Source organism: Clarias gariepinus, chromosome 18 (assembly GCF_024256425.1).
Source record: "Clarias gariepinus isolate MV-2021 ecotype Netherlands chromosome 18, CGAR_prim_01v2, whole genome shotgun sequence".
In the NCBI taxonomy this organism is placed as follows: domain Eukaryota; kingdom Metazoa; phylum Chordata; class Actinopteri; order Siluriformes; family Clariidae; genus Clarias; species Clarias gariepinus.
Window position 1 is genome coordinate 7367683 of NC_071117.1, and position 13987 is coordinate 7381669.

A 13987-nucleotide genomic window follows, 5' to 3' on the forward strand; every position below is an offset into this window, starting at 1 on the left:
TAAAGCACGAATTTGGGCATCTCATTTCATCATTATGAAAAAAATATGAAGCACATATACACACATTTATCATGAAAGATCTGTTGTAAAGCAAAATAAAATTCATGTTTGCTTCAGCATTGGGAACAATATTGTTTTAGACTAAGTAATTATACACAATTCTTCGTTGTACAGTACTTGGTCCGGCGTGCGTTTAAATAAAGTCCTTCCATGCGCCATCTGGCGGATATTCAGTGAAGCACAACACATTTATTTAAATTCCCGAATGTTGCTTACGGCAAGTCGCGGCGCCGCGCGCGCTAAATTGAGGCATCCCGCGGGAAAACACACGCAGTCTTAATGACCACATCTGTATATCCTCATATAGGTTCTTTCCATGTGGGTAGGATTTGCCAGTTTGTAAATGCTTCTGTAATTTACTCATGAGCAGTGTTGGGTGTAACGCGTTACAAAGTACTTGGATTACTTTTTTGATGTAACAAGTAATCTAACACACTAGGTCCGCCAATTAAATTTATTTAGTTATTTAGTTATTTTTTTCAAAACTGTAAAAAAAAAAAAAACAGTCAATCCCAATCCGTGCGTGTGTGTGTGTTTGTGTGTGTGTGTGTGTGTGTGTAAAAGTCATTTTACAAGCCCCACCTCCCTCTGTTATTCATGCTGTTATACCCCTATCTCACCTATGCGGTTTGACTATGCAAGAACCGACACATGGAAGGATGGAAACCTAATCACAGTGCCTAATCACAGGGAATCGTACTTACGGCCACCACGCAAAACCACGTAGGTGAGGTAGGGTTATTAGTAGTTAACAGATTATGGGCCAAACTTCACTGAGTGATGATGGTGGAATAATTATAAAGGTCTTGACTTAAACAACATGCATGAGGAATCACAAAGTAGTTTTCATTTTTTGCAGTGGAAAAGTCAAGGTCAAGAGCATGCATAGACAACAACTCAAAAAGATAAGAAGGAGCTAAACCATTCAAAGATAAGATAAGATAAGATATGATAAAATAAACCTTTATTAGTCCCACAAGTGTGAAATATGTTTTGCCACGGCAGCAAGTGGACAGCACAAAAGTTAAAAATTAAAAAACAACAGAATAAAGTTAAATAAAATAGAAAAAAATAGAATACTAACAGTAAAAAAAAAATTACACTATACAATCTGGCTATAGAATATGGACATCTTTGTAGTAAAAATATTTAAATAAATATATATTTAGACTATAAGTAAGCAAAAGTTGATTAAGTAATATGTCTGTACCCAATGTAAACATACAGAGAGTGAGTGACAGGCATATACAATAATATTTTAAATGTTTTAAATTGCACTTTGCCCAGTTATGGTGGTTCCCTAAGACAGAAAGAAAAATTGCGCGTTCCACCATAGTATTGCACATGACTAGGGATATTACACATTACTATAAAATTAAACATGTCCCGTCATAATATTGCACATAGCTACCATGGTGTATTTGATGTGTGTGTTTGTTCGTTTGTGCGTTTGTTTGTGCGTGTGGGCAGAGTCTAAGTTGTACAGTCTGATAGCAGTTGGCAAGAAAGACTTACGGAATCTCTCCGTCCCACATCATGGGTGCAGCAGCCTGCCACTGAAGTAGCTGCTCAGTGCTGTCAGATACTCCTGCAAGGGGTAGGAGATGATATCCGAAAGGGGTATCCACCATTCTCCTGTCACTCACCACCTCCACTGGGTCCACAGGGCATCCTAGAACAGAGCTGGCCCTCCCGATCAGCGTATTTAGTCTCTTTCTGTCCCCAGCAGAGATGCTGCTGCCCCAGCAGACCACGCCGTAAAAGATGGCTGATGCCACCACAGAGTCATAAAAGGACTTCAGGAGTGGGCCGTGCACTTCAAAAGACCCGAGCCTCTGCAGCAATTACGGCCTGCTCTGCCCTTTTTTGTAGAGTGCATTTAAATTGTAAATCCAGTCCAGTTTATTGTTCAGATGAACACCAAGGTACCTATAACTCTCCACAGACTCAATGACCATATCTTGAATGTTCAGTGGTTGTAGTGGGAGATGTTTTTGCCTGCGGAAGTCTACCACCAGCTCTATAGTTTTTCCAGTGTTGATCTGGAGGTAGTTCTTTTGGCACCAGTCCACAAAGTTCTTGTTGAGTTCCCTGTACTCCTTTCTTTAGGCTCATGTTGAAAATGAGCTCCATCACCCCGCAAGGTTGATCTGCACAGTTCAACCCCCTGATCTGAATGGTTGAGAGAGATAGACTGGAGCCGTGTATTGGATGTGTACTGGATGCTGTGGTTCGGAGTGGGGAAAAGTTAGGGGAATGTGCGAGGAGGTGTAAAGTGATCTTTGGGTCAGAGGTGGAACAGCAGCAGTGGGGGTGGGGGTGTCTGCAGCTAATGTTAAAGATGGCTGGAAGAATCAAACCTGTTAAAGAAGTGATTCAGTTCATTTTCCCACCTTACATCTCCCATGGGCAGAGAGTTTTGATCTTTGTGGCCTGAGATGGTTCTGAGGTTTCTCCTGACTTTGCTAACATTGTTCCTCTGGAGCTGGTTTTCCATCTTCTGCCTATAGCTGTCTTTCCCATCCCTGATCAGTCCTTTCAGCTCTCTCTGCGCCCTTTTCAGCTCCTTCTTGTCTCCAGATTTAAAGGCTCTCCTCTTTTGCTTGAGGACAGCTTTTATTTCTGGTGTAATCCATGGTTTGTTGTTTGAGAAGCACCGCACAGTCCTGGTGGGTATGGTGTTATTCATGCAGAAGTTAATGTAGTCCATCACACAGGTGACAAGGCTATCAATGTCCTCCCCATGGTCTTCACAAAGCACCCCCCACACAGTAGACTCAAAACAGTCCTTTAGAGCCTCCTTGCTCTCCTCCGACCATCTCTGCACTGTGTGAGTGACTGTTGGCTCCCTGCGCACTAGGGGTTCGTACACAGGAGCAAGTTGCACCAGGTTGTGATCAGATCTTCCCAGGGGAGGGAAGAGTAATATGTAGAGAACTGTATGTTTCCTTTGTATTGGCATACAGTAAGTCCAATGTTTTATTGTCTCTGGTGGGGCATGTCACATACTGGGTGAAGGTGGGCAATGTAGAGTCCAGTGATACATGATTGAAGTCCCCAGATATATAAAAAAAAAAGGCTCCTGGCGATTGCGTTTGCAGTCTGCTGGCTACAGAGTGGAGAGAGTCACAGACTGCCTCTGTGTTGGCAGAGGGTGAAACATGCGCTGTTATCGCGAGAACATGCGAGAATTCTCATGGAAGATAGTAGAGATAAATGCTAATGGATAACAGCTCAATGTCTCTGCTGCAGAGTTCTTTCACAGTGATGTGCCCTGGGTTACACCATCTGTCGTTCACAAACACTGCCAGCCCCGATTCTTTCCTCTTAATGCTCTCCCTCGTCCTGTCTGCCTGCAGCAGCTGGAAACTGGGCAGCGCCATGTTTGTGTCAGGCGTTAGCGGTGTTAGCCTGGACTCCATTAGCATCATGATGCTACACTGCCAGTACTCCCTCTAAGATCGGGTTAGTTGAGCTGTTGGCTCATTCATCTTATTTTCGAGAGATCTCACATTTCCCATGATTACAGAAGGGATAGATGGTCCGTAATGTCTCCTTCACAGGCGATGATGCTCTCTCCCGGCTCGACACCCCTGTCTCTTCCTCCTCACCTTGCTGGGGATATTGGGTATATTCGGTGGCAGCATCGCTGCTGGGCGCAGAGCTAACAGCTGATCTCGAGTGTAAACAAAAGAACCACGTGCCGGGTCTCGAAACACAGGTGAAAAAAGTAGTAAAGACCAAAGAAAAATGCCCAGACTAGCACGAAACGGTAGTGCATGATGTCAGAATAAGATAGCTAAAAACTTAAATATAAACAGTTCCGAAAAAAAAGGAAAATAAGAAAGAAGCTCGAAAATGAGCAGAGCTGCCGTTGCAGGCTGCCACACAGAAGAGAAGTCAAAGATTTAAACACAAGGAGCAAGACTTTAAATTGGATCCTGTATGCAACAGGAAGCCAGTAAAGAGAGGCAAGCACCGGAGTTATATGTTCTCGCCACCTGGTACCAGTCAGCAACCGAGCAGCTGCATTTTAAACAAGTTGGAGATGGTGTATTGACGAATGGTCTAGGCTGTAATAAAGGGAGTCCAGTCTACAGGTAACAAAGAGGTGAATAACCTGTTCAAAAACTTTGAACTGGAAGGTATGGCTTTATCTTGGCTAACTGTCTAAGTTGAAAGAAACTTGACTGGACAACTGCACTCACTTGCTTTTAAAAGACTTGTCAAAGAACACTCCCAGATTTTTGACATGTGATTTGCAATACAAGGATAATGTGCCCAGAGCACTATCCACTCCATTTAAAACAACAGGATCGCCAAAAATTACAATTTCAGTTTTTTTTTATTTAAGTTAAGAAAATTAATGGACATCCACTGTTTAATTTTGGTAAGACAGTCCATTAGGTTGCTAAAAGATCCTGTGCCTGATCTTAACGGCAAATAAATTTGTAGGTTGTCAGCAAAGCAATGAAAAATATATTCTGCTTGGAGACGATTGATCCCAAGGGCAACAAATAAAGGCCAAAAAGGTTTGGGCCAAGGATAGAACCTTGTAGCACACCACAGTTAAGATAGGCTGCTTTAGAATTGTAAGGGCCCATATTGACAAAAAAATTTCTTTGGGAAAGGTATGATTGAAACCACTGAAGAACGGTGCCCTTAAGACCAACACACAGTTCTAAGCGAGATAAAAGTATATTGTGGTCAACTGTATCAAAAGCTGCTGTTAGGTCTAACAATAAGAGGGCAGCAGAATTGCCAGAGTCTGTAGTTAAAAGGAGATTGCTAAAAACTCTTAAAAGTGCAGTCTCAGTGCTATGCCGTGATTTAAAACCAGATTTAAAATTTTCAGAAATTTTATTAATATCAAGATAAGCCTGCAGCTGTGTATAGACAACTTTGTCTAAAAGTTTTTAGAGAAAAGGCAGCTTCGAGATTGGTCTATAATTTGACAGTCGGGTCTAGATTATGTTTTTTAATAAGTGGTTGCACTCTAGCCTGTTTAAAGCAGGATGGAACAAAACCTGTAGCAATGGAAGCATTTATTATATTTAAAATATACAGCCCAATAGTGTTCAAAGTGTTTTTAAAGAAGCTGGGTGGAATACAGTCCAGTGGGCAATAAGAGGGTCTTAAGTAATGGATTAATTTATATAATTCCATCAGAGAAACAGGATCAAACTGCTCCAAGACAGCTGTGCACACTGGAAGAGCACTGGGGTCTACAGCAGAAGTTAAAGAGACAGAGGACCTAATTGTTACAACCTTGTCTATAGAAATTGCCAAGAATTGTTCACACATACTAGGTGAGGGCACAGCACCAGCAGTATCACATGGATTAATAATACAATTAAATACATAAAAAATATATTAAAAAGAACTTTAGGCCTGTGACTATTAGCAGACACAATGTTAGACATGAACTGGGTCTTAGCGGTCTTCGCAGCATGTTGGTAGATAAGCACTCTCTTAATATTTGTAAAGACACATGCAACCTGTCCTTTTTCCATTTCCTCTCAGCGCATCTACATTCACGTCTGAGAGCGCGCATGCGCTCGTTCAACCAAGGCTCGGCCATCAGTTTAGAGTGCGTGGGCGTGAGAGGTGCAATAGGGTCCAATATATCAACACAGGTGGAATTAAAACATTCAGCCAGGTCTTCAGCGCTTTTACAGCCAGAGTTGATCAGTCCAGAGTCATTAAAAGCATCAGAGAACTGGGATACCGTGACGACGCTGAGCATCCGCCTCCTACACTCTGGGGCGCGCTGGTTATCCAGAGTGTAGCGTTAAATTAAACAGCACAGGAAAGTGATCGGAACTGCAGACGTTGGGTATTTCCGTAATGCACAAATCTAGGCCCTGGGAAACCAAGTCCAGTATATGTCCCTTTTCATGGGTGGGGACAGTGACCCACTGCACCAAGTTAAAAGAGTCAATGATATTCAAAAAGTCCTTGACCAAGGGTTTAGAGTCACAGCAGAGATGAATATTAAAATACCCAACATTTAAAAAGCGATCAAATTTAAGGACAATGACTGCCATAAACTCTAAAATTAACTCTAACTAGTTACTTTTATCAGAAAGTAATGCTGTAATGTAACTAATTACTTTTTAAAAACAGTAATTTTGTAATGTAATTAGTTACTTTAAAAAAATAATGTCCCCTAACGATGCTTATGAGCTACAGAAAAGTATCTGCTAATTTTCTGATTTTCCTATTCATACATTATGTATTTACTGAAAGGTATGAGAAAGATAAAAAAAAAAGTTTATATTGCTGTTAAAGATTTTAAATAGTTAACTTTTCTTACTACTACTACTACTACTACTAATAATAATAATAAACAATTATTTTTCCCTCAAGAATCCTCAAGGTATTGTAATTAGCAGAGAAACACTCTTCCCTATGCAAGGGATCATAACAGCATTTTACAACATCCCTGAATTTGCCAAGTGAGTTCACTGCATTAATAAAAATCAATTAAGTTTAAATATCTGTGGAATAATTATATGATATTATACTCTGTGAGACTATTAAAATGATCTCACAGTTTTCATTTGAATTCTTTCTGCACTTTTTGTTTTCACAAGACCTGGAATATGGTCTATAGTAATGAGGTATAAAACAACACCACAGAAGAACTTCACTGCTGAATTTGAAGTTAAAGACTATGGTAAAAAAAAAAAGGACTGTTTTCTGCTTTTGGTATTTTTAACTGTGCGTTGAAATGTTCTGTTTTACTTTGCAGTGCTACCGAGTTTTGAGGTAACATTAAAACCATCGAAGTCTTTCTTTTATGTGGATGATCAGGAACTTCAAGTGGACATAATTGTCAAGTAAGTAAAACATTTAAAAAGTATATACATTAAAAATTACTATAAATGAAATATTTTCTGAGCGAAATTATAGTAAGTGCTTAGTTACTGCAAAAAATACTTTAATTACAGAATTAACCACTGTGTGTTTTCATTATGCAAAACTACTGAGAGATTTGGTGGCGGAATAGAGCAGATTTACTGTTATTGTTACTAGAAGTTGATTCTATTTTTGTTAAAAAAAAAAAAACTTTACAAATATAATAATAACAATAATAATAATAATAATAAAAAAAATATATAATAATAATAATAATAATGTGTGCAAGAATTAATTTGTCCTAAAGACCTTCCGATGGTATACATCATGGTATACAGCATAAATTGTGACCATTACAAAGACCTTCCCTATTTTCTCCTTACAGAAAACTTTAATAATTATACACATTTTAATGTGTCTATTTTGAGCATAAATTAGATGTAATTTTTATTTAATTTATTTAAGGTTCCTTCATACAGGAATGATGATGGAATTATGCCAGGCCACCGACAGATGTTAGGGGCACATTATCAGTTGTGTTCTGAATGTCATCGGGTGATTTGGTCTTTTAATCACAATATGCCCTCTGCTAAGGCAGGCAGCTGCGATCTTTTCTCTTAATCCACAGCCATTGACTACAGCACTCAGCAGCCTCTAATGTCTCTTTGATTGTATGGCGCAGAGCTTGGCCATGAATCCCCCTTTTTTTTAAGGAGCCTCATAGTGGATGTTGCGATAAAGCCATGGCAGCCAACCACCACTGGGTGAACTGTTGCTCTCCAGCCCTGTTGTTCTGCCTTCAGTATAGCAGTATACCATCAGCTCTATGAAACAGACGGTATGAAGAAATTTGGACCATAGTACCAGGTCTGGTCCTAAGGTTGAGGTGACTATTTCTGATGGCATGGAAAGCTGATGACCCAAATCTGCCCACATTTCTCAGTCTCGTGCTCCTTCCAAAAATCTAACTCTTTTCAGTGAAGGAATTTTTGTTATCCTTATTCCCCTTCATGGACAAATAATATTGATTGGGCACTGTATGATAATCTAGGGGAAGTAGCATTTTTGGTTGCTCTTTTAGTCTCAATAGCTGGGGCTATTGATTTTACTACTTGTTTTTTTTTTTCTCCAAGTGTACCTGCCTTGAGATAGGCTCACTCTGCAGGCAGTGACGATGTGTCTGAGGGAGGCTGGTTCTGAGCAAGTTAAAAATAATAACTCATTAGAACAAGAAGATTAATATAAACCTGTGATTTCCAGCTACACTTTTGTGCTATTATTACAGACAATTATTCAACACTTTATGAATAAGATTTGATGACTTTAGCTTTGATTACACACAGAATGAGGTGTCCAGTTCATGTGTAAAAATGATTCCTCATGCTCATAAAACCACTCTTTCACAACCCTGGCCTGACCTTTTACAGTGGCCACTATGCATACCTCACAAAGTGATCTCCATTCATATATTTTTTAAACCACATTTATTTCATGAATTTAAACATTTAGGCCTATCCTTCCAGGTATTAATTGTGTGTTGGAGGACTCCTAAACATTTCAGACATTTTAAATAAATTAATTTTCTTTCTTTACATAATGCAGGCCTTCTTATATTTGTAAATTTGAAATAAAGCCCCAACTTTTTGTAAAAATCTAATCTTCTTGAATTATATAAAGGGGACGTTTAGGAAAACATGTGGATGGCGTTGCCTTTGTGGTGTTTGGTGTAATGAGGGATGATGCCAAGACCCTGTTATCAGCCTCTTTGAAAAGAGAACAAGTAAGACTTCTTATCAAAAGGTGACTTTTTACAGTTACACTTACAGATTTAATTAGTTTTAGTTAGAATTGTTGAAATGCATAACTGCTGTTTTAATCACTTACCTTTGTTCTGTTGGGTTTACTAAAGCTCCTTTTTGTATCTTTATCTGCTAGGGAACATAATACAATGATACATTGTTTTTTGGATAGGTCTCTAACATTATTTTGTTGCATCTAGATAATTCATGGGGAGGGACGTGCAGTGCTCACTAGAGAAATGATTCATCATTCTTTCTCAGATATTGCTGACCTGGTTGGAAACTCGATATACATTTCAGTCAGTTATTTAACAGAGAGCGGTAAGATCCCATCAGATATGTGTGTCAGTGGGTATTTTCCCAGTGCAAAATTAAGCAATACCACATGAGAGGGAGTGTTTTATTGATGGAAATAGCGATGTGGTTGTAAGCCCAAGAGCGCATCCTGAATTAATATAGAATATATACAGCAATACACAACCTTAAGTGTGGTATTGTTTTTACACAACAATTGCACAAATATTACTCATTATGAACAAATTATAATTTAACCAGTGTAAGGATTTCTTGAATTTTGGTAGACCCCCTTTGGTCTACTCAGTGCTCCGCCTGTATTCTGCTGTCCCGCCTGAGCTCAGGGAACCCCTCAATGAAGCACACAAGTCAGTGTTCAGTGAGACGTTCAAAGTTTATTGTGGGAGACAGGAGTATATATACGCACACACACAAAGAACCAAAGAAAAGGTGGATGTGGGAATGTTTACATCCAGTCTGGAATGCTCTTAAAAGATAAGGTAAAGAAGAACATAAATTTAGGAGTAGCTCTGCATTTACGAGCGTTCAACAGTTTTACGACCTTTAACATAAACTACTATAGAATCTGTTTATTGAAAGTGCAGCTTGTGTCGTGGTAAAAGAAAGACACTCTGTTCTCACGCACACAGAATATCATGAAACACACTAAGAATTAAATATTTCCTACAATTCCCCCCTTTTATTCGTAAGAAATATCGTTGAATAAAACTCAGAGCTTTTAAGAAGTCGCCGGCAGACAATAGGCCATCGGACACGGCGCAGGAACATACCCTGAAACATACTCATACAAAGAATTTTGCACACAGCGAAAAATACACAGAAACATGACAGGTTGAGTGCAAACTCGTGTGTGTCAAAAACCTTGTTCACAATGTCAAACTCATAAATAACTACTAGTGGTGAACTATTGCCTTTCTTGACGCTACAGTGCTCAGAGTGCGGGCACGCCCAATCTGCACTCGTCCCACGAGGCGCTAAGACACCACCAGGAATGGTACACTAATAGCAAAAGTAAAGAGTCGACCCGTGGCAATCCAAGGCGATCCCTCTGTGTCACGTCACTCCATCAAGGTCACGTCATGGGTTGGACATCACTGCAGCACGTCTTTAGTCTAGGAAACAAAAATCACAGAGACAGAAAGATAATAATACACACGCATTTATTCATCTTTTGGTCTCACGCCGACAGGACATCTCTTCAGCCTAGTAGCATGGATCCACTGTGGAAAAAGATCAGTTAGGATAGCAATACGAGTAATTGCGATTATTTCTGCTGGTCCGTCATATTTACAATCTCCCAGTTTTCTGGGGGTCAAAGATTTTACCAGAACAGTATCTCCCACATTAAAAGGATGTGTGGGTTTTGTTGAGGGTATTAAAGTCACATCAGCAATTTGTTCATAATGTTTAGTTAGAGTATCTATTAGAGCAGCAGAATATTCAGCAATATGTACATCAAGATCAGTTGTTCCTATCGCGGGTTTACCTTTCCTCCATGGCACGGGAAAGGGTCTGCCAAATATAATTTCATATGGTGACATGTGCACGTCTTTTCTTGGTGTCATTCTTATTTCAGCTAGAACAGCAGGTAACAGATCAACCCAGTTTTTACTCCCCACAGTTTGCATTGCTTTAGTCAATTTTTCTTTCAGTGTCCTATTTGTTCTTTCTACTATACCTGATCACTGTGGATGATAAGGAATGTGAAAATGCCAGGACAGTGAAAGATATTTACACAAATTCTGTGTTACCTGTGATGTAAAAGGTGTTCCTTTATCTGAGTCAATAGCATAAGGCACGCCATAACGAGATATTATTTCTTTCTCTAGGACTCCACCTTTGCATTCTCTCGAGCACACGGAAAAGCTTCCACCCACCTAGAAAACTTGTCTACCAAAACCAGAAGATATTTAAACGTATTCTGAGTACACACCAAGCATCTAGATATTAATGAATCAATTGTTCCAAGCATGTTAGCTATGTAAAAGAGTTCTTTCATATCTTCCTTAACCCCCCTTCGCGCGCGATGTGTAACACCGCAGAACTCACGCACGAGAAACAGAAGACAATGAGATGGCAGACACAAACGACCATCAGCACAATACCATAAACTATCAGAAACAACGTAGGCACCTTGAGCTTGCCAAAAAGAGGAATCATTCTGAAGCTTGTAAAGAAAATAAATCTACATCTGGAATCAAAGAGCTAGCAAGAAAGGATGTATTGATCAAATCAGAACCAGAGTCAGGAAAGAAAATCTGTTTTCAGGCTGCTTCTTTAACAACACTATAAGCTAGCGTATTACCTTGGACGTCCATAGATTCACCAGTTGTTGATGTAGAAGACATATCAGGACGTATACTAGTGGAGTGAACAATCTCTAAGCAGCAGTCATGATCTCTTTCTACTAGCCTGCCATCCTGTGCATTGATCAAGCGTGCCAGAGCATATCTGAGGGTGTCAAAAGAAGAGGTGGATTTTATCTCTAAGTTACTTGTAGGACAAAGGATAATCTCATACCCAGATCCAGGCCTTCATATGTTGTGTTTAAAGGTTCTGTAGCACTTGTTTAACCTGATATAGAGAATACAAAATTAAAGGACGAGAGAGATCAATCTTCTCAACATCTTGTACCATCACCGCACAGGTGGCCACAGCCCTGAGACAGGCAGGCAAATCTTGTGCCACAGCATCTAAAGTTTTAGATAAGAAAGCACATGGTCTCACTCCCCCCCATGGTTCTGTGCCAATACAGCAATAGCGGTGCCCCGTGCTCACAGACCTTTAGATGGAACGGTTTTTGATAGTTAGGCAGGCCCAGCGCTGGAGCAGAACCTAGGACCTTTTTCAGTTCAGCAGTCAATGTCAGAGGCTGTTGGAGCGGATCGTTGTGTGAGATGACTCTCCTGATGCATTTATCGTAGAATGAGCAGTCAGGAATCCACTGACGACAGTAGTTGACCAGTCCCAGAAAAGCCATGAAAGCATGTTTAGTGCTCGGACGTTTAGTGTCGATGATAAGCTGAATTCGTTCCTTTAAGAGCCTTCTTTGACCTTGGGAGAGTTCAAAGCCCAGGTATTTTACAATGTCTCTGCAAAACTGTAATTTAGTCTTAGATACCTCGAAACCCTTCTTTGCCAGGTGTTTCAGGAGACAAGTGGTGGCTTCTTCGCAGCGGCGGACACCAGTAAAACATCTGCGTGCAATAGGACAACAGAATCAGTGGGGAGAGCTAGATAACCAAGTACATCTCTTACTACAGCCGAAAAAACATTTGGGTAGTCAATTAACCCTGCAGAAGACGAGACCAGGTGAACTGACGCCCCCTGTGGGTGAAGGCGAACAATGGCTGTGTCTGCCCTTCCACAGGAACACTGAAGAAGGCAGAACAAAGGTTAATAACAGAAAAATGCAAATGATGACAAGGTCTAGAGAAAACAATGGACAGCACATCAGGCACAACAGGTGCAACAGGGATAATTATGCCATTTATTTTTCTCAGATCTTTTGTAAATCTCCACATACCATCAGGTTTCAGTACTGGATTAACAGGTGTGTTATAAGAACTTACACATGGTTTAACAACACCCTGCTTGAGCAGTGAGCTTAAAATTTCATCCATTCCTGAGGTGACTCGAAAGTACGAAGTAACATCGCGGGGCTGGAACTCTGAGGGCATCCCTATGCATCATATGCTCCTACCTGCATCCCTGAGAAGGGATTGGGTCTATATTGCTGTTGTATTTGCACTCTCTACGGCGGCTGCTGGGAAGGATTAGGAGAAAACACCTCATTAGCATCATGCCACTGACCATCATTCAATCGATTATACATATTTTGTCCACTACGTTCCTTATCTCAGGCCTTCGTGCGACATTCACAAGCCCAATGACCTTATTTATGACAGTAATAAAAATGACCAGACCTACGGGGTGTACTCTGACCCTGCAGACCTCCTCTACCTCTGTATCCTCCACTCTCCACAGACAAACATGTTTATTTTCTAAAATACCATCTCCTTTCTTTGTTCTCACATGCTCACCTAATTTTTTTAATATACATTGTAGAACCATCTGACAATTGAAACTTTAACATTTTCATGATTTCTGGTCGACAATTATTCAAGAAGGTGGTAAGGAAAAGTGAGTTAGGGTTTGCTTCAGGCAGGGGCATACCATCCAAAAGCGTCCAGGTCTCTCAATACCTCTCAAGAAACTTTTTTCTTTTCTTGTCTACAATTAGTTACCTGTGACAGATCTTGACTAGCTTGCTGACATGCAAGAAGATAAGTAGTTAGCTCATCTTTTAAGAGTTTCATAGCCTCATTAGAATTACCTCAAAGAAAGTCAAATTCATTATTTTTCCACTACAGCCAATTTGTCTGTTTTAGAGTCTAAGCATTTTACCGTTTTTATCAAATCAGCCTCATCGTACCCATCTCCCAAAACCGATTGCAAAATAAAGCGGTAATCCGCACCCACGGGCTGACAGTGCCTAGAAGCCTTTATCAGCATATCAACAAGATTCAAAGGTTTGTTAAATTACAGATAAATAGTTGTGGTCTTATTACCCATTTTATAAATGTGAATTAACCCGCGACAGAAATAACCAATATCTTCAACAAACAACACACAAAGACAAGTAGCAGGCAACAGAATACAGCTTCCACACTTATACTTCAGTTCAAGGAACCTTTCAGAAGCGAGCGCGCGCTAAACAGGCGTAAAAGCCCCAAGACAATCCTCCCCCATACTGTATATGGTCCAGATACCAAAAACCCAGGCAGTGTGCTTGCTCTATGCTTATAGAGAAAAAAAAATTTAAAGCCGCACTCACCTGATTAGAGGTATCCCGGACGAGCCCCCAAATTGTAAGGATTTCTTGAATTTTGGTAGACCCCCTTTGGTCTACTCAGTGCTCCGCCTGTATTCTGCTGTCCCGCCTGAGCTCA

General features: G+C 40.2%; 1 protein-coding gene across 1 annotated transcript in view; it reads left to right on the forward strand.

The window, feature by feature from the left end:
• LOC128506546 (complement C3-like) overlaps positions 1–13987 on the forward strand; it is a 45482-nt gene that overhangs the window by 12524 nt on the left and 18971 nt on the right. The window contains exons 5-9 of the mRNA XM_053477042.1: positions 6430–6518; positions 6657–6739; positions 6815–6902; positions 8599–8701; positions 8921–9041. Coding sequence (XP_053333017.1) covers positions 6430–6518; positions 6657–6739; positions 6815–6902; positions 8599–8701; positions 8921–9041 — 484 coding nt within the window. The remainder of the gene's footprint in view (positions 1–6429; positions 6519–6656; positions 6740–6814; positions 6903–8598; positions 8702–8920; positions 9042–13987) is intronic.